Source organism: Magnolia sinica, chromosome 2 (assembly GCF_029962835.1).
Source record: "Magnolia sinica isolate HGM2019 chromosome 2, MsV1, whole genome shotgun sequence".
Lineage (NCBI taxonomy): Eukaryota > Viridiplantae > Streptophyta > Magnoliopsida > Magnoliales > Magnoliaceae > Magnolia > Magnolia sinica.
The window spans coordinates 112,620,542-112,641,727 of record NC_080574.1 but is presented as its reverse complement, the minus strand read 5'-3'; the positions used below and the strand labels follow the sequence as shown (position 1 = coordinate 112,641,727).

Below are 21,186 nucleotides of genomic sequence, written 5' to 3'. Positions count from 1 at the left end.
CCTAAGGAGATGATTGAAGCGACTGTCGAAATGCTGCCGAATTCGAGATTCGACATTTGGATTTTGTTAATTTCAATATATGTATTTTAAATGATCTATCTTAGAATCAAGGGATATTAAGAGATGTAAAAGAACTCAGTATTAATAATATGATGATTGTTCTATAGCTATTCTCTTTGTTATGTTCGAATAAGATAATTTCCCCAAATTGAATGCATTTGTTTTTTGTTCGAAACAGCCATACCCCAACTAAAAAATTAGGCACATCCTTTCTCCAAGTGGGGCCACAATAGCAACAAAAAATTTGAACTGTTGTTTGACTCCCCAACAAGCACTAGCACATCCAGAGTGTCATTGTCAGTTAGAAATGTGTTGCCATCAATAATTTTGAACTAGATGCTTCAACTTCACCCATCATGCTTTGTGCAACACATTGGTTTCCACCTTGATATCACACCAACTTCACCCATCATGCTTTATTCCTCGTGTTCACTAGCAATCTTGTTTCTCTGAAGTGCGTCTTGTTGCTCCCAAAGCATAACCACTTGCAGTAGCCCAATTTCTCCCTCAAATCCTCCCAATGCAAAAGCGACTTCTCTTTTAGACCTTTGAATTTCCATCTTATTAGGTGGAAATTGTTGCACCTCTCAAAGGAAAGCCTAAAAGAGAGATTATGTGATTCGACTCGAAATGGTAGACCGAGATACTTCATTGGTATGTTAAAGAGATTCAATCACGACTCTCTAGTGATCATAGATCATAGACAGATCCGTCTCTAAAGTTTTTTCTTTGGAATATTCTTACAGAACCTTTTGCACTCTCTGTATTTTCTTGTCTGGGGTTTTGTAGTGTCCAAGTTTCCTTCTTTTCTTTTCTTTTCTTTTCTTTTTTTTTTTTTAAAAAATTTATTTTCTCTGTTTTTCATCCGATAATAATATTCTATCTAATAGAATAGAGAAAATGCAAAGAGATTTTCTTTGGCAGGGAGGATTGGAAGATAGGAAGTTCCATCTTTTGAATTGGAAAGAGGTGTGCTCTCAAACAGATCAGGAAGGAGCGGGTATTAAGAAAGCGGATCTGGTTAATAAATCTTTAATGGGTACATGGGTTTGAAAGTTTGTTCAGGAAAATGATAGTCTTTGGAAAACTACATTGGTTGCCAAATATAGGACTTCCTCTGACGAATGGTGGCTTAAATCGATCAACAGAGTAGACCCCATTGATTTTTTTTTATTTTTTTTCCAGATCTAAATTCCTGATAGATGATGGCAACAGAATTTGTTTTTGGTTGGATTCTTGGATTGCTGGCAGTCCTTTCTCTTTTCCCGAATCTTGCAGCATTATCCATGAATCCGAAAATTCTAGTAGCTGACTGCTTGGCGAAGAATGGCGAGAGTTAATCCGATCTCCTCCTTTGCGAAGGAACCTGGCTGATTCCGAGATAGTCTCTTACTTCTCTCCTTTCAAAATTGTAGGAAGTCAAGATAAATTTTGATTCTCAAGATTCAATGGTGTGGAAGGTTGCTACTGCTGGAGTCTTTTCAGTGAGATCTTTCTACGCAGACAATGGTCAAAGAGGGTCGAGCTATTGCTATAGTTCCTACAATGTAGATCTAGAAATATAGAGCCCTTCCGAAAGTAGCGGCTTTTGGATGGCTAGCGGGGAGGAAAAGAGTGCTCACAATCAATAATCTTAAAAAATGTGAAATGATTATCCCAAATATGTGCCTCTAATGCCATAGGCAGGCTGAGTTTGTTGACCACATATTTCTCCATTGTGCTTTCTCCTTGGCTATCTGGATGCAAATTCTAACCTTGGCTTCAGTTGTTTGGGTTATGCCGCGATCGATCGAGGACCTCCTAATAGCTTGGCACGATGAGGATGGAGGAAAGCTTGGTATGAGGAAGTGGCGAATTGCTCTGCTTGCAGCTTGTTGGGCAATCTGGGCTGAAAGAAACGACCGTTGCTTCCGTAATAAGAGGAACTCGAAAGTAGGAGTTTTTCTTAGGGTTACTCAATTTATGAGGGATTGGGCGCCTTAGTCTTTTCGAAGGCAGGGGCCTCTCTTCGGGTTTTCCTTTTCTTGGGGGTTTAGATGTCTTTGGGAGTCTTTGTTGTGGTGGGTTTGGGTTTCCCAGTGATGGCACTGGTTGTTGTTGTATTTTTAGCATTAGGATTCTCTAGTTTCTATTAGCTTTTCTTCTTTTGCCTTTGCCAGCTTTTTTGTCTCTTGTTCTCTTTCTTTTGAATAAAATTTCACCTTTCAAAAAAAATAATACTAATCTATCATTCATCAAACAAAAAGATACTCCATAGGTACACAAATCTTTCTTGCAACCCATCCAAATTCACCGAGCTTGAGTCCCTCGTTATCAACCGTGACTATGGAAAAATTGCTTTTACTAGGTGTGACACATTGAAGCATCCCGGAACCCCATCAAAGAGCTCATACATGATTAATATAAGTGTCACGACAAATAGGCATGTTGTTGGAAAAACTAAAGATGGGAGATCACCATCTCTGCCTTGCCAATAACAAAGACACTTTCCATCAAGAATAGGCTTCACACATGGCCTTTCCACCATAAAAAGAAAAAAGGAACTCTTGAAGAAACTAATAGGAAAACCTGTTAACCAAAATGGAGAAGGACGTTGTAGAGATGCTTTCCAATGTCCATCTTATGCATCTGAACCAAAATCCCATTCTTTCAAGCATAGAGAGGGAGAGAAATCTAAAATTGATATGTTCGCATTACATGAGGTTTGGCTCATCATTTCAATTGAGAGTCAATACTTTCATCAGCAATAAGCCATCCAAGAATTTCCGCAAGATAAATAAGCCTTGGAAAGGTGAAACAAGACAGCTCATCACCTCTTCAATCTACCCAAAATGGTTTTAGCCAAGATATATTAAGAACCCCCAAACCAAAATAACTGGAGAAATGTTTAATTTGCACAACTAAAAGTATTGAGAGCACAAGTATCTCTCTTGTTGAATTACTTCATGAACGCCATAACCAAGATAAGTCTTGCACACTCGTGGAATGTTTCTTGGAAGCATTTTACTCCACCACTCCCACACTCTTGAAAGGAAGCAGGGAAAACCCATCCAAACCCAGCAATTGTCATTATCCATGTCAAAGAGCACATTTTCACCAATAATTCTCTTCCGGTCGTCAATAATGGTCCTAAAACTAAGACCACCACAATTAGAAAATTCCCTTTAGCGTAGAGATTTTCATAAAATAAAAAGAGTAACCATATTTGCAATGTAACGAGGTAGTGGGAAGGAAATATGGGTTGCAATAGGGTTGCAATAGGGCTCTTGGTGGATCAAGAAATCATCCTTGCATAGGACCTCGTCTATATGGAGGAAAGTAGCTTCATTAAAGGGGAAGGTTCGGGAAAGGGCTGGTTTCCACTTGGGTAATGGTGAGGGGATTAGATTCTGGGATGATCTCTAGTTAGGAAATAGTAAATTAAGGAAGAGTTTTCCACTTCTAGCAGGGCTATTGCCAAAAGTCGACATGTCAGTGGCTGGATGCTATTCCAATATTAGTGAGGATGTGGTTTGGTCTCCCCCTTGCAAGAGAAATTTAAATGAGGTTCATCTTTATTGAAGTTTTTGGAGAAGATTTGGCTGCAAATGCTTCAAAAAGATTCCCTCCGGTGGCTTCCACAAAAATCTAGCCAATTTACAGTTAAATCCTCCTATCAAAAGATAGGTGGAGGATTTAGAAGTGTGGAAATCAGTCGCACGGCTTATATTTGTCATGGAGCTCCTTAGAAGGTGACGGCTTTTTTGTGGTCGATGCGTAGGAACAAAGTTCTAACAGTCAACAACTTGCGTAAAAGGGGATTGATCCTTCCAAATGTGTCGTATGTGCTAGGTCTGTACACTTGGCTCAGTGGTAGACATTCTGTTTCAACCCTGAGGTCATGGGTCTGAGAACTCATGTGGGGTGTGTGTGGGTGGGTATGGGTGTGAGAATATGTATTGACCATTCAAAAATAAGTGTCTTATGTGCCATCAGGCCGAGGAATCCGTTGACCATCTTTTTATCCATTGTTCTTATGCAATGCGGCTTTGGTCAAATATCTTTACCAATGTTGCTATATGTTGGGTCATGTCAGCTTCTATTGAAGCTCTATTCCGATGTTGGCAGGGTGGGGGAAAAGGTAAAAAAGGAAAGAAAATATGGCGACTGTCTATTTGACGGGATATGGGCTCTATGGCTAGAAAGGAACGATTGCACTTTTAGAATTTGGGAAAGATCTTCAAAGATAATTGGCAATTCCTAAAAGAACATGTTAGGGAATGGGCTATCGAAGCAATAGGAATTGGTGTAGATCAGTTTTGTGAATGTTGGGCTGATTTGTAGTTTCAATTGTCCTTCTTTTCCTTTTCTTTTCGTTTCATTTTTTGTAATTCTTTTGGCCTCTGGCCTTTTCAGAATAAATTTGATCACTGTTTCAAAAAAAAAAAAAAAAACCATATCCGCAATGCTTGAAGGATCCTACAACCATATGCCCACTCCCCCAATCTCCTCATTCCAGTGGATTGCCTTCGTTATGAAAGTTCCCCCTCCCTTCTAGAGGATAATCTTCTTTCTTATTTTTTTTATTGAGAACAAACATTTTATCAAAGAAACCCGCCATGGAGACAACCAAGGACAAGGGAACCCTTAGCCAAGCAATCAACAACATGGAATGCCAAATCGGTCGGCCGATACGTAACGGTAACGGTGCGAACCGTTACCCGTTTCGGGGCCGAAACGGCCGATTTGATTTTTTGTACCCGTATCGGCCGATACGGGACTGATACGGGCGTAACGGGCCCGAAACGGTAACTTTTTTTTTAGCTCTGTTTTTGCCCTTTTTTTGAAATCTCTTGCTTCCAAACTGTTTCTAAGTCCTTCTACTACTAATTTCGACCAACCTTAGCTAGGTATTTGATAGAAAAACACATTATATTATAGATTTTTTTGAATCAAAGCTCGGTGGGCCATTTTTCAGAAATTCGTCAAAATAGGTATTTATACTTTTTTTAATATATTTTGCTGTTTTAATCATGTCATATGATGTGTTAATCATAGTAGAACATGTTAATGTGCATTTTACAGATTTGGGGTGCCATTTAATAATTTTTTAATATTTTTTTCTATTTACGCATGAATTTTGGCCCCTTTTTTTAAAATTCGAAAAATCAGTTTTTAATGGTTGTTTTGCTGTTTTAATCATGCCATTTGATGTATTAATCATAGTAGAACATGCTAATGTGCATTTTACAGATTTGGGGTCCCATTTTATATTTTTTTAATATTTTTTTCTATTTACGCATTTATTTTGGCCCTTTTTTTGAAAATTCGAAAAACCATTTTTAAATGATTCTTTTGCTGTTTTAATGATGTCATATGATGTGTTAATCATAGTAGAACATGTTAATGTGCATTTTACAGATTTGGGGTTCCATTTTATATATTTTTTATATTTTTTTCTTTTTTTTTTTTGGCCCTTTTTTTGAAAATTCAAAAAAAAAAATTATAATGAGTCTTTTGAGGTTTTAATGATGCCATATGATGTCTTAATCATAGTAGAACATGTTAAAATTAATTTTACAGAATTGGGGTCCCATTTTATATTTTTATAATATTTTTTTCTATTTACGCATTTATTTCGGCCCTTTTTTTGAAAATTCGAAAAATCATTTTTTAACGATTCTTTTGCTGTTTTAATGATGCCATATGATGTGTTAATCATAGTAGAACATGTTAATGTGCATTTTACATATTTGGGGTGCTATTTTATATATATTTTTTATTTTTTTCTATTTACGCATTTTTTTCGGCCCTTTTTTTGAAAATTCGAAAAATCATTTTTTAATGATTCTTTTGCTGTTTTAATGATGCCATATGATGTGTTAATCATAGTAGAACATGTTAATGTACATTTTACATATTTGGGGTGCTATTTTATATTTTTTTCTATTTACGCATGAATTTTGGCCCTCAAAAATAATTGCAAACACCTAAATGTAAGATATTTTCATATTACATTCATTCTAATATCTATCATTGATAGTAGATAGTTAGAAAATTAAATATATGAATTTTGTAGTCAAATTCAGGTTATCTGGTTCATAAATTCATCAGACAGTCCGATACAACTTCTCACTAAAGAGTGGACCGTTACACCACCATAAACATGTACCAATTTATAAATGAATGCATATTTGGAATGCTTAGAATATTCCAGATTTAATCCATATTTTTTCATATTTTTTTGGCAAAAAAAAAATTTTGCGCCGTTACGGGCCGTTACGCCCCCGTATCACCGTTACGCCCCCGTATCCGTATCGGTTTTGGAGGTCACCGTTACGCCAACCGATACCGATACGGGACACCTTGATCAGCAAGGCAATTGGCCTCTCTTGAGATAGATGGAAAGGAACCTCCAAAAGATGAGATGCATTCTTAGACCATTAAAAATAAAAGAAACTCCTGGGAGGGGAATTATATCTTACTATGTTGTAGCATGACTATCAAGAAGGGAGAGCTGGAATTAGAGTGTTAGGGGATTTGAATTTGGCTCTTCTTGCCAAATGGATGTGGTGATTTGGGTCCGAAGAGGGGAAGCTTTGGAGGGAAATAATAGCTAACGAATATGGGGTTAAGGAAGGTAGTTGGTTTGTGAAAAGATCATCTCTATACAGAGCTTCTCATGTTTGAAGAATGATAGCTTCGACGGAACATCTAGTTTTTCAGAGATTATCTTTCACCTTGGGTAACAGGCAACACATCCAATTTTGGGTAGATTTATGGTGTAGAGATCGTGCGCTTTGAGACTTATTTCTGAGAGTTGGATCGCTTTGTTTTGGTGGCAGATTGTTTTTCTATGGATGGTTCTTTTGGACACCCCCCCCACCCCCCCAAAAAAATGACGGAAGACAAAGTGGGGGATTTTCTGATCTTTTGGCCCATCTATTGTATTTTATCCCTTTTCCATCTGTTCCGAATTCCTTGGTTTGGAGGGGGAGTCCTTCAAGCAAGTTCTCCGTTTGATCTTTGGTTGTGTGCTTGGGTAAAGAGCGATCATGTTCAACACCTTCACATCCTTTTCATTCATGGTTCTACGGTACTCCAAGGGTGGCGGTGTTTGTGTGGCTTCTACGGCGAAAGAGAATTCCCATCATCGATAATCTTCAAAGGAGAGCGAAGATATTACCTAATATGTGTTTGATGTCCGAGGAGAATGCAGAGTCTATCGATCATCTATTTTTACATTGTTCCTTCGCCTACAAAGTATGGGTTCATTTCCTTTTATCACTCCATGTGGAATGGGTCATGTCTTCTTCGGTAAAGGACTTTATGGAGGCTTGGCATGGAGGTGGAATAGGGAAATTGGAGAAAAGTGAAGTGGGTGCTGATTTTAATGGGGTTTTTTTTTTCTTGAGAAATTTGGTGAGCAAGAAATGGTCATTGATTTCAAAATGAGTCGGTGGGGGTAGATGTCGTTATTAGGAGGATTGAAAAGATTGTGAAATCTTGGGCGGTGTATGTAAAGGTCGGCGTAGCCGCTGCTCTTTCTTGTTCCTTTGTGTAGTGTTGAGTTGCTTGCTTTCCCCGCTTTGCTGGTTGTTTATAAATTTATGTTATCTCTCTCTCAAAAAAAAAAAAAAGAAGAAGAAAAAAAGAGAGGAGGTTTTGTTCTAGTCCCTGAGCAAGCCTTTTGAGTAGTGGATTTTCTAGATTCTAAATCTGGTCCATCCCTCCATAGAAAGCTTGTTCACTCATTCCCAAATTAAATATTTCAGCCCTTCCGATATCACCAAACAATTGTAATTTTTGTTTAAGTAATATGCACAACAAAATTAATTACTGCAACTGTCCTCCATGGTGATATTTTTAAACAAGGCTACCTTATCTAACACCTCCCTCACACACTCACCAAAATATAACAGAAACCCCAAAACCCCGCAAGGAGATGTCATGAAAAGGCCCAGGAACAAGGAGAAAGAGCCTGAGTTTGAAGCATGAATTCAAAGCTGGAATGGCAAGTTAGTAGAAGAGACATGCAACTGAAGAAAACTTGGTGGAAGAGACATTAAGATAAAAGCTGCACCAAACAACAGCCATACCAGTCCTCGAGAAAGTAGTGCAGAGATGAGGAATAGCATTGCGCCCATACGACTTTGGAAAACAGGAAGCATTGCTTTAAGCCGGTGGAAAGCACCCATTGTTGAATCATATGCTTTAACTCTTAAAACTTTCTGCAAATCTGATGCTGATTCAATCGAAATACCTTCAAGGGCTTTTGCAACCATCTGTTAAAAAAACATGGCAATGAAAAAAATTAAGAAACCAAGCACATCAGAGAGCAAATAGTGAAAGAACATCAAACTGCAAAGCTAGATGATACTCACCTCATCATTCTGACCGTCTTCAGACCCATACTCAGGGAGATGACTAAGAACACTAAGTGTTGCAACCACCGCCCTTTTCTTAGTTCCGCATGAAAACAATATTTCTACCATACTGAGAACCAGAGCTCTGAAAATGATAATAAAATAAAAAGGGTTTAACAACCACTTCCTATTAGGAAAAAGATCTGGAAAGAAAACCATGGAAACAACTCTCAAGCCTCCCAAATGTTGAAAAACCATAATTAAATAAATAAAAAGAACTAGAGGCAATTAACAACATAGGCATTGCAGTGGAGATGTGCCTCTGGATTTGCAAGTGATGATCACGTACCATCAAATTTAAGGAGAAATTTAATAGGACAGCTATAAGACCAGCCATGCTTTATTTGACCTAATGTTGGGCAATTAAAGAAACATGTTCATAGGATGAGTCTAGATTACATTAAGATGTTGAGATGGATAAGTGGCAAAATGAAGGAGGATGGAATTAGAAATGAATGCATTCGATGGAAGCTAGAAGTAGAACCAATATGTTAGAGCATGATTGGATTGGGTGAATACCTCTGTCAACTATGGAAATGGAAAGGAAATCAATTTCCTTTGATGTGACAGTTTCCTCTGTTCGAGAAACACAAATAGAGGATGAAATCATTCTCTTTTTCCAAAGTATTCCTCAAAAATAAAGTTTTTCCAAAATTACTGATGCAAACTATCAATTTCACAGCTGAAAACCTAGATCAAACAATTCCAATGCAATAACTTAATGAGAAAATCCACAGCTGAAAATTGCCAACAAAGATAAAATGCTTGACTACTGGGGGGAGGGGGGCTTATACGCATTTCAAACTTGAATCAGAATCTTCCTTTACACATCATTTACGTCGAATATTTCCTATTTTGTAAATCTCTGATGCAATTCAGATAAGCACACTTGAACTCCCAACCAGAAAGTTCAACAGGCTCCCTCCTAAATCAATCAATGGATCTAGGCACCCACAAATAGGGTCTTAAACCCCAAATTGGATGTCAACCCGCTTTGGGCTGGTGCCAGTCGAAGAGGTTAGACCCAGAGAAGGTAAGCACTTGTGGAGGCCCTTCTCACCCTTCGCTATTTTGAGGGATCCCTCATATTGGTGATTATGGGCTTCCCCAAATTGGATGTCAACCTGCTTTTGTGGTGGTGCCAGTCGAAGAGGTTAGACCCAGAGAAGGGAAGCACTTGTGGAGGCCCTGTTCGCCCTTCTCTATTTTGAGGGATCCCTCATATTGATGATTTTGGGCTTCCCAAACATGTAAGCTAACCTACAAGTAATCTATCATGCTGTGAGAAATGGGGATAAAGGATCAATTCATAGAAAAGCTCAATCACATGTATTGGCACAAGTAGCTTTGACAATGTTACGGACTCACTGAGTTGATTGGTGAGATAACATTCCCATTTTAGGCTGTATCCAAGTCAATACTATTTTAGGTTGATACAAATGTCTCTACCAATATTACAGCAATTTGATATTTAAAATGCCAAATGTAACATATTGAGAATGTCAATCTATCATCATTGTCACATTGTGTCCCAACTACTTGAGAATAATCTTAATTGATGGAAATCAAAATTTCTATTAAGAAAGGAGGATTTGAAAGTCACTACAGACTGCTTAATCACCTTGTTTTTTCATCTTCAGTTAGAGAAGCAAAATCTCCCGATGTAACACATGAACTTTGAGAAAGTCTTCTTGCGCCGAAATTTTGTGAAGGTGTGTTGGTTGTAGTTTTACCAAATTCATCTGGAGAAAACAAAAGGTATTTGAGGACAAATGCCTGCATAACAAAACAGAAATATTTAAAGGTTAAGACTTTTAGAACAAACTATGGCATGCTCATGATGGTTGATATTGAAGGATAAAAATCACAAAACAATCACAAAGCAACAGAGATGAAATTCATTCACCATTACACAACATCAAATAATAATGGTGCATTGGACCATTTGATGCAGGATATGGAAATTAAACATAATATGCAAAAAAAATTCAGGCTTAAGATCATACTAAATTAGAAACAATCACACAAAATTCCACATCCCACATAAAGTCAAGCACTCAATCAAGGGGAATCTATGCGGGTTCAGGCCTACACATGTTAGGGCTGAATCAATAAAAATTATAGACCAAACAATACTCAAAGGAGAGTAAATTCATCCACACATGCACAAAAATATTTCCCCAATCCAAGGGATTCACAGATTTCACTTCGAGGAAAACCCTATGGTTTAAAAAGAGCATGGAAATAGGGATTTAGGACAATTTAAGGTTAGGGTTAGGGAAATTAGGTGAGAGAGGAGCGAAAGAGAGAACCGGGAACCGATTCCGCACGTGTGGACAGCTAACCCGCCTGACACACGTGCGCTGGTGGTGGCCTGCACGTGTGTGGGGCCCACAAATAAAAAAAAAAGGGGCCAGCTTGGCCCTGGTCGGCCAGGGCTGGGCCACCTTCCCTCCAAGTTTCAGGCCAAACCGATAATCAGTTTGATCACGGTGCTCTGCCGAAGTTTCAACCCTCCTGCAGGACCAGATTTTGAAATTTTGTTGTAGGGGGAGAATCGCTGCGAAAGGATGAGGGATTTGATAATTAGTTGGTCGTGGGAGATGGTGGATATTGATGGTAGGAGATGGGGGCGAATCGGGATGGGTATGGCTTCGCACCACAATAGTTAGCCCTTCGAAGAAGGGAGGATTTCGCACCCAATTGGATTTCCACAACTCGGAGAATTAGAGAAGCAGCAAAACGCAGAATTTTATTCATAATATTCAATGAAAAAACCTACAAGGGGTGTCTATTTGTAATAAAACCCTATACCCCAAAAGTCGCGCCATGTGCGCAACCTATTACTTAGAGATGAAGTAACCACAAATAACAACTAATCAAAGCAATTTAAACCGTTCCTGATGTTCCTAATAACAAAAATAACCAAAACTCAAAGTACTAGATTGTTTAAAATAGTGAGCCACGATCATGGGAATCCATGGTGGGATTCACATGACGATCAGGTCCACTCCAAGGGACTAAAACGCAGTCTTCTAGCTAGGAGGTCCTCCCTGAACGTCGTCATCGATCCAGATCGACAGTGGGGTCCTCCTCCTCCTTGCGTACGTGCGGAGGGGGGTGTGTGTGTGCATGTGATGTCCCCATCACCATTACTTTTATAATCTAGTACATAGCAACCAAAATATAATCTAATACGAAAATTGGGAATCCTTTGTTGATGTGTAAGTGTCACAATAAACCATGGTACATGAAGCATGGTATTTCGTATCGATAACGGTGGCCGCAACGGTCGTCATCGTCACCGATACGGGTATTGGTGTAATGGCCTATACAGGGGCGTAATGGCCGTTACAACTCCTATAACGGTTTATTTTTATTTTTTTGCTCGAAAATATTTAGAAAAATATCTAGAAAATCTAGAATAATGTAAATATTCCAAATTTGTATTCTTTTGTTTTTTTTTTTTCTTTACATGTTTAAGTCCACTCTTTCGTGAGAGTGTTGTATTGGGTTGTCTGGTGAATTTATGAACATGATTATGTGTCTCTAATATTTACACATCACAATCCAACTTTATAAATAGAAATTATAAAAAAAAAAAAAATGTACCACTTTTTTCAATTTTTGGAAAAAAAAAATGGCCTCGTTACTTCTATTCACCAAAATTGCTTCAATCTACTATTTTAATCCTAAAAATTATAGTATAAGTGGTCGAAATCTGTTGTAGGATGTAGGAAAATTTTTGGAATGAGAAAAGTGAGAAAATGAGGAAACATGAATTTATATAGAAAAAAGAAGTGACCGTTTTTCAACCGTTACGGGGTAACGGTCATTATGTCTTGTAACGGCCGATATGGTCCAAAAAAACCTACTGCCGCTTTTCACCCTCATATCGTGTAACGGTCACGACCATTACCTATATGTATCAGCCTTTACAGCCGTATTAATGGACGAAACACCTTGGCATGAAGCGATTGATGATTCAAATGTCCTTGAATGAGTTTCCATTCAAATAGTAGCAATGAGAGAAAATAGATAAAACAAAGCTCACAGAGAGACAAAATTGGAGTATATTTTCCCATTGTATTTATTATATCGTTTCGTTTTTTACTCTTGAGTAATCTCTCTTGTATGCATAAATTTGGTGTATTTTATTGGACATGCCATTATTATGTAGTATTTTGGCCTTAGCTTGAATAATATTTTGCTGAAAGGATTCATAACAGAATTTATTCTCACGTTAGATAGGAAAATTTTTAACAACCAGTTGTCCAATTGACATCCACCCTCATCAATACGGATCAAGACCAGCATGTGCAATAGCTAACATGCAATTGGTAACAGGAAAACTTAAAACCAAATCACATACCTCAAAATCTAAAACCACAACCACATATCCCAAGCCCATAACGTTTTATTCCCAAATCCATTAAATTTCTAACTAAATGTCATAAAACCTAGCGCTATTCACGCATTCGAAATACTAATTGCACATTCCTGAAACCAAAAAAAAACCAAGACACATATCAAAACACCTAAAACCATATACTTCCCAAATCCCAATCCTGATTGAATATTCTAAACTTAATCACATATTTCGAAAACCCCATCCCTAATCATGTATCACACAACCCAATCCAACACCCCAATTGCTCATATCTAGAAACCAACTCCACATCTGATTTCTACCAGCAAGCCTTCATCAACATTCTACACCTATATCACGCCACCCGTTCTCCAATTCCAAGGGCCCAAGCTCCTTTCTTTCCTTCATATTAATTTGTCTCTACTCACCTTCATCCAATAGATTCCTCTCCCTCCATTCTTGGTCTCTCCTTAAATTCAATCATCGAGAGTCGCTTTCCATCAAATTAAACTGCAAAAGATCTACCTTTTCTGGTCAAGTTAATTTCAACCCAAAATTTGGACCATTTGTCTTGAAACGACCTTTGAACAGTAACCTAAAGTTCGAAAACTAAAATTACAGTCAACCACATTCCTACAAACAGTAATCTTTTTCTATCATCTATTATCTTCGATCTCTTGATGAGATATGTGATTCTATTATATTCAACCACAGTGATTGAATTGTCAATGGTATCGCCCATATTATCAGTGTCACAACCCCGCAATACAAAAAATCTGAGTTACAAAACTCCCTTGTATCACGTGATATATTGCAGTATCACGAGATAGAAATTTTCTCCTAGGAACCAGTTCTCATGAGAACTTTTTGAGAATTCATCCCACATGATGTATATATGCACCATACAGACACTTGCGATACTGATATATTTCTATTACTCCATCCCCAACTTCGTGATGCATGCATTGATACAAATACTGCAAACGCTGGTCAACCAACATCATACATTTGAGTTGACAAGTTTATGCATGTGCTTTATATCCGAACCCTATTCCTAGGCATCGATGTCTATACAAGGGGATACCCTACCAAGCACGTTTGTGTGGAGAAAGCTGGTTCCACCAAGGGCCGAGGCCTTTTGTTGGCTGGTATGTGTGGCTGATAAATCCTCAAGCTGGACCATTTATAGAAATGCTAACGCTAACATCAATTTCCCAAATATTTGTTTTATGTGCAACTCCTCAGAAGGGACAATTAATTATTTGTTTGTATCAAAAGCAGCTCATTCAATTTGGAGTGTTTTCTTTTTGCACTCTGGCATACAAAGGATCATCAAGGTTTCAATGTCTAATATTTTCCGAAGTTAGAAAGGTCTTTCAAAGATATCGGTGAAGTTCCTTGGAAAAATCTCCTTTGCCATTCTTTGGGGTATTTGGAAAGACAAACAAGACTGTTTTATAATGTGGTGATGTTCGTGGAATATGTGTTCATAAATATTCCCTCATCAATTAGACGTTTTTAAGTGTTAGGTCCAATGTTGTCAAATCGCATATGCCTATGTGCATATGTGATCGCACAATCACATATGCGACCGCATATTTTTTGCTTAAATTTTTTATTTTTATTTTTTGAAAAAATTAAAAAAAATATGAAAAATATGAAAATTTTCAAAAAATTCGTAAAAAAAGAAGAAGAAATTAAGGGTAACTTTCCTAAGTTAATAAATAACTAATTTTACATATTTAAAATATATTTGAGAGAAATAAAATCAATTAAAAATGAATTAAATAACAAGTGCTTGAATCTTGATCTCGGAATTAAGAAATGTAAGAGAAGAATAGAGTAAAAGAATTTTAGAGTGAGAATATTGCAAATGGGGGAGGTTTGGAGGCCTTCTTATAGACAAAAAATTATTTTTTTTTTTTACAAAAATAAAATAATGTGCCATCAATCAATCAGGCATGTTTGTTGTGCCATCCCCCAGTGGGATGTTGGAAACTCAATGTTTATGGTTCTTCCGCTACAAAGCAGGGGCAATTTGACATCGGGAGAGTCTTGAGGATAGAAATGGTGATCTGTATGACATTTTTTAGCCCACCAAAGTGAGAGCTACTAGTCAAGTGGAAGCAAGAGAAGGCCTTTAAATATTCTCCAATTATTTCTCCGATACTTGAAAAGCAAAAGAGTTCCCCAGCTTGCAGGACCACATTCGTTTGGTTCTTCTTGACCCGTCAATGGTCAACTCTTGGTGTTTGAGGCATGATGCTGATGGGAATTATTTGCGAGCTCTTTTCACCATGGTATTAGAAAAGGGGGCATGTATCAACCATATCAACCGATATGTAAAGGAAATGGTCGGGGGTGAATTGGTCCATTATAAACAAATAAAAAAGGAAGGGCCAAATCGGCCCATACTGACACCATTACAGGGCCAATGTGGTCAGTACATGTCGATATGGCCATAAAGGGCCATTTTAAAAATTTTTATATGCAAGTTTTCTCTTGTTTTTCAACTTCTCCATTTCAACCATGGAGGAAGCTTATAAACTAATTTTTTAAACTAGACCCGGGCCTATTTTGAGGATCTTAACACAAAACTGAGCAACATTTGATGAATCGAGGCAGAGTGGACTATTTTGGAAAATATCATAAGAAGGGGTAAACCATCACTTTTTTCTCATTTTTACCTATTCTTTTTATTGTGTTTAAATGTGGCGCACCCAAATCCACCAAATCATGCTTGATTTGTGTTCAATTAGGACCGATTTGGTCTATTTTCATCAAGTCAAACTGACACTACCAAACAGACGGCATTCTTACGAAGAATGGCCCATTCCACCATTAAATACATGTCTACCAAAAAATATATATAAATATATATATAGCATATTTGGGATCCCTGCATTTTGTAGAATTGTACCAATAATTTTTAGAGTTTTTCCCCAAAAAAGTTTTTTTTTTTTTTTTTTTTTTGTAATTATAGGACCATATCGGCCGTGTCAGCTGAAATGGCCCATATCGTATCAACCGACAGGCCAATACCATTACATAATACCTTGTTTTTTACCGTCTCCCTCAACAGCAAAGATGATGGGAGGAATGTGGTGATTCCATTCTTTTGGCATTATCATGCACAGCTAAGGGTGGTGAAGTTCACCTAGCTAGTATCAAAAGTTAAAATACCAATCATTGAGCATCTCTACAATACAATGATGATGATTGCGGATGGGTTTCCTATGTGCCATGAGGATGTAGAGACTAACAGTCACCTGTGTCTCCACCGTGAGTTCATCGGACTGGTTTGGACTTTGGAGTTGAACCTTTCTGAAACCAAGTGGATTTTGCCAAGGTCAATTATTCTTTCAAGCCTGGAATTGGGGAATGCCTGGGAAGGAGATAAATCCTGCAGCGCCTTCCTTTGTTGGCTATGATTTGGTCAGTGTGGAAAGAACAAAATAAGAGGCCTTTGAACAACAAATCGACTCTCCTTAGCTGGTCTTCTCTGCAACTAGCCAGGTAATTTGTTGGCTACGGGACTCCCAAATTAAAGGCTCTAAAGTCTTGGAATATATTTGATTGATTTGATACCCCTTCTCTCTTGTAAGATGATCCCTCATCATTCCCCATTTTCCTTTTTGTTTTCCTCTTGTAACTGGCGCTAATAAAATGATTACCTTACCTTTGAAAAAAAAAAAAAAAAAAAGGTGCAAGGTAAATCGGAAAATGCCATCTCTTAGGCTAAGGATGAAAGCTTGAGCGATTCTGTTCTCATTTTTAATAAGATAAAGTAGTTATCTTCTTGGTTGAACATCTCAATTTCCTATTTTTTCAACCAGAGTTAACTCTACCACTTAAACTCTGACTAAGAGTTCCCTATTTGAGTAGGGAACTCATTCTCATTGATGCAGTAGTTATCTCATTAAATAATTATTTGTTATGCATCAAAAAAGAGAAGTTTAAGCATGGATTAAAAGGTTTGGTCCAGACCATAAGATGATCATTACATTTACATGTGCAAATCCCCAATTCCCTATGATGAGCTCATGGTTTAAAATATCATCAGATATTGAATAGACCCATCCTCAACACTTGACGAGACAATTTGGGAATCCAATCTAGGAGAGTAGGGGGATCACCAAAATAGAAAAGATCCCTTGGCACACATTTCGAATCATCCATGTTTGCCTGTGGCTAGTGCATATCAACCGATCGCAACATGAGATTCGTCTTACATTAAATGAATCAAGGGCGAGAAATATAGGAAGAAGCGCTGAAAACGACCACAATTATGATCACCAATTAACTTGGTATATTTGTAGATGACCACTCTTTGGATGATGGCTTATAGAGAGAAAATCCAAGGACATCCATTATAAATTTTATTAGCAGCATGGACATGGGTACAACTGTACAAGAGGCAGACAAAGACAAGAAAGAGAAGGGTCAAGTGCTAGTTTTATGCAGTGGTTGCTTCACAATTATTGGGCACAAATGATAAATAGTAATGATGATGAAGGAAGACGATCTAGCACACATCCTAGCAATCACTGCTACTCATACTAATTTTGTGGTTGGCAGTGCCACTGGTGCCAGTGATGGGGATGCAGCATATGAGGCTAAGGGAATGAAACTAAGGCAGAGGGCAACCATTGGTGACATCTGTATATACCATTTTAATCCACATGCTCCTAAGATTTTCCCATATCCACTTTGCATCATACACCCAAGATACTGTCAGTCCTTCCTCTCAAGTCAATGCATTCATTTTCATTAAGGATCCCAAGATACTGTTGGTCCATCCTCTCAAGTCAACGCATTCATTTTCATCAAGGATCCATCAAGGATTTACCATATTCTTATGAAAGCCCATTGGAAGGAGAGACAGCAAACTCCACTTCCCACTCCAAAATCATTGGCTTCATCCCATCCTTGCTAAAGCGTTAATTAAGCAAAATGATGCTCACGAAACCCAAATGTTATTCCTGTAAAATCATCCTCAATAGATATGCACAACCTTGATAAAAAGCAATCATGTCTCTAGACCTGGCACTAAGGTGTGAAGGAGCATGGAAGTAGATTCCGCCAAGGACTGGGGAAGCATCTATTTCAAAATGTTGACAAGCATAAATAGCTAAACAACTATTCATCAAAAGAAAAAGGAAAAAAAAAAAAAAAAAAAAAGCTGACTTACAAAAAAAGGCATAAATAGCTAAGAAGAAGAAGCAAGTCCGACGTGTGTTTAAACTTGGGAGTGACACTCCAGTGGAAGGTTCATGAAACTAAGTTGTCTCTTCCCATTCTAACATCACACCGTTTACTTCTTCCTCAAACTTCATTCCATCATTCAAGTGGAAGCATTTTAAAGGTCAATCGGTCCTATAATGTCTCTTCATGATCTTCATGTTTTTCCTTCCATAAAGTTTTTCCTCAAGGTACCCAAAGAAGGAAATCATTAAAAATTTATTAAATCCCCAATTTCTTTCCAAGTCTTACACCAAATTGTCTTAATCAACTTCTTAATGAGATTTTCCTCCCAGCATTTGCAATAATATGTGAAAGAATATACTTCCCTCAAGATGAAGTGGCCAAGAATTTTGCCTCCAACATGATCAAAATATCACCATCATAATCATAGCCTTCTCGTGGCTACTCGGGATCGGCTTTACAAGCCCTGTTTCACCAATCATTCATGTCAGAAGCCTGGTCCTTGGTGAATGAAAAAGATTTGGGGCCAAGATTTTGCCTCCAAGACATTTCCAATATTTCAAAATAACTTCTTCTTGTTATTCTATTTTGTCATCTTATTTATCATCATAGCTTTGTCCCAGGCTCCCAGCCAATATTTTGAAAGTCAGATCAGATTGTAAAATAGCAAGAGGATTGAAATCGTGAATCTATCAAAAAATTGTAGGATATTTAAAGTCTTCTACACAATATAGAAAAATCTAAAATAATATTTGTAAAATAAAAAATAGGATGTGACTAAATCCTAGTTGCAGGGTCCTTGTAACTGGGTGTCGCTCCCGCTTCGAATCATGCCTTGGACTCTTGATTCCACTCGACTCCGGCTTCCTACTCATTTATGCTTGTTTACGTTTGGAAACAGACACTCCTCGCTCCTGAGCCCAAATCTATTGTTGCTTCGCTTCATGCTTCGTACTATAGATTAAAAATTCAGTATTCTATCATTTCGCATCATACTTTGTAGTGTAGAATATATAATATGTTAAATATTTTAACAGAATTGTAGAATATATTACTACCAGAAATTGTTTGACATGGTTTCAATAAATATCAAGCTAATTGTGGTTATTACTTCAAAGGTTTTGATACAAAAACACTTGCGTGACTACATAGTCATACGGGGGAGAATAAATAATATATTACATTTTTAAAAAGAATTGTAGAATATATTACTACCACAAATTGATTGACATGGTTTCAATAAATATCAAGCTAAATGTGGTCATTACTTCAAAGGTGTTGATACAACTACACAGTCATATGGGGGCATGACATTAGCTAAAGTGGAAGGACAACTTTGTGTGGATGAGATCCACCTTGTCCATTAGATACGGACCCCATGTTAGACCATGATGCGGAACATAACACTAATCCAAAATTTAGGTGAGCCTCACCCATTGTTCGGAGTATCCCCGGTATTATCAAAATATCCGATAGTATTTATATCTCCAACTACATAGTCATATGGGGGCATGACCATTAGCTAAAGTGGATGGACAACTTTGTGTGGATGAGATCCACCCTGTCCATTAGATATGGAGCCCATGTTATACCACGATGCAGAACATAACACTGATCCAAAATTTTGGTGGGCCTCACCCATTGTTTGAAGTATCCCCGGTATTATCAAAATATCCCTGATAGTATCAAAGAAAAAAGTACCTATATCTCCAACTCAGTGACACCGATAACACTGGTAGTGATACCGATAACATTGGAAGTCTCAGAAATTCCACATATCAGCGATGTATCGCTAAGTATCGCCAATGTATCAACATCACCAATGTTTTGCCAATATTTTCAATTGTGTTAGATTCCAGGTGTTCGTTGTATCGCCAATGTATCGATATCACCAATATTTTCGACCACGTAAATTCCAAGTGTTGCTTGTAACACTAGTGTATCAGCGATATTTCAATAATATTGCCAATGTATCGATATCGTCAAAAATATATTTCCTAAAGAAAATCATTTCAAATTTTTTTTTTTTATGGGCGCATGGTGGTATACAATGTTCAAATTGTCATCGATAATATCAATCGTATTAAGATATTATTGTTATCACAACATGGGCAATATGGAGACCACAGTCTTTCATTTCCTTTTCAGTTGTCGATGATTTCTCGGTGAAATAGTGTTGTCGATATTCTGAAATATCAATGGAAGTTTGGATGAAAGGTTGAATGGTTCGATGAATGGATGGATAGATGGGATGGTTGGACTAGTTTTTTACGACAACACAAGCTTTTAGGCACCCAGTAAATGGAAAATTATGTTGGCATTCGTTTTGCAATTTTTTTATTCCTAAATATGCAAATATGTGTATTTTAGCATCTCCTGAAGTTTCACTAAAAAATTCCACCATTTTCTCCATGTTTCCCCGCATTTCCAGGTATCAGCGATATCAATATTGTTTATGTATCCCCAGCTAGCGAAACTTGTGGCGATAACGATACTTTGAACACCGTCACCATAGGAACGACATAAGATCTGCCTAAAACCACTAAATTCACACAGTGTGGTCCAATTGAGTTTCAAAATGGTGTATTTTTTAAAGTAATTTCATCTTGGTGAAAGAGTCATCTTAATGGATTGAATAGCATGTTTAAACCACAATGGTCCCTATACACAACTAACAATAGGTGTCCCATCCCAACTCTTCCTTACAGTGTAGCCTACCTGAGATATGGACCAACCCAGTTTTTGGATTCCAAGGTGAATATGAGGCAACAAGGCACCTGATACATTGTGTGAATTCATGCACGCTCACCCCTACATGGTGCTTAATTAGTTGCAGGCACACCCTCGTATGTCTATGTAGAGTCGGGCAAGAGCTGCTCTTTTGATAAAGCCAATTGCCTAAAATTTAGGGGGCTTTATTGTAGAGTTACTCGCAACTTCTGATTTTACCAATCAATTCCTTCACCTTTTGAACATACCACAAAGTGCTTTTGGACAAGTGAAATGATTGACATGCCCTGTTGAGCATTGTGGGGCCAAAGTGGCATGTTTAGTCCAACAAGTTCATTCCATGTATATATAAACCAATAATCAAGTTGGTCCAATCATCAAATAGAGCCCGCACAAATTTGAAGGGTTTTGGGTGGT

The 21,186-nt window shown here is 37.6% G+C and overlaps 1 protein-coding gene across 1 annotated transcript in view; it reads right to left on the bottom strand.

Annotated features, from left to right (window-relative positions):
• Positions 1–21,186, bottom strand: part of LOC131237397 (uncharacterized) — a 63,442-nt gene that overhangs the window by 18,336 nt on the left and 23,920 nt on the right. Inside the window, exons 3-5 of the mRNA XM_058235132.1 lie at positions 10,087–10,241; positions 8,424–8,550; positions 8,139–8,324 (exon numbers count right to left, since the gene is read on the bottom strand). Of these exons, the coding sequence (XP_058091115.1) occupies positions 8,139–8,324; positions 8,424–8,550; positions 10,087–10,241 (468 nt within the window). The remainder of the gene's footprint in view (positions 1–8,138; positions 8,325–8,423; positions 8,551–10,086; positions 10,242–21,186) is intronic.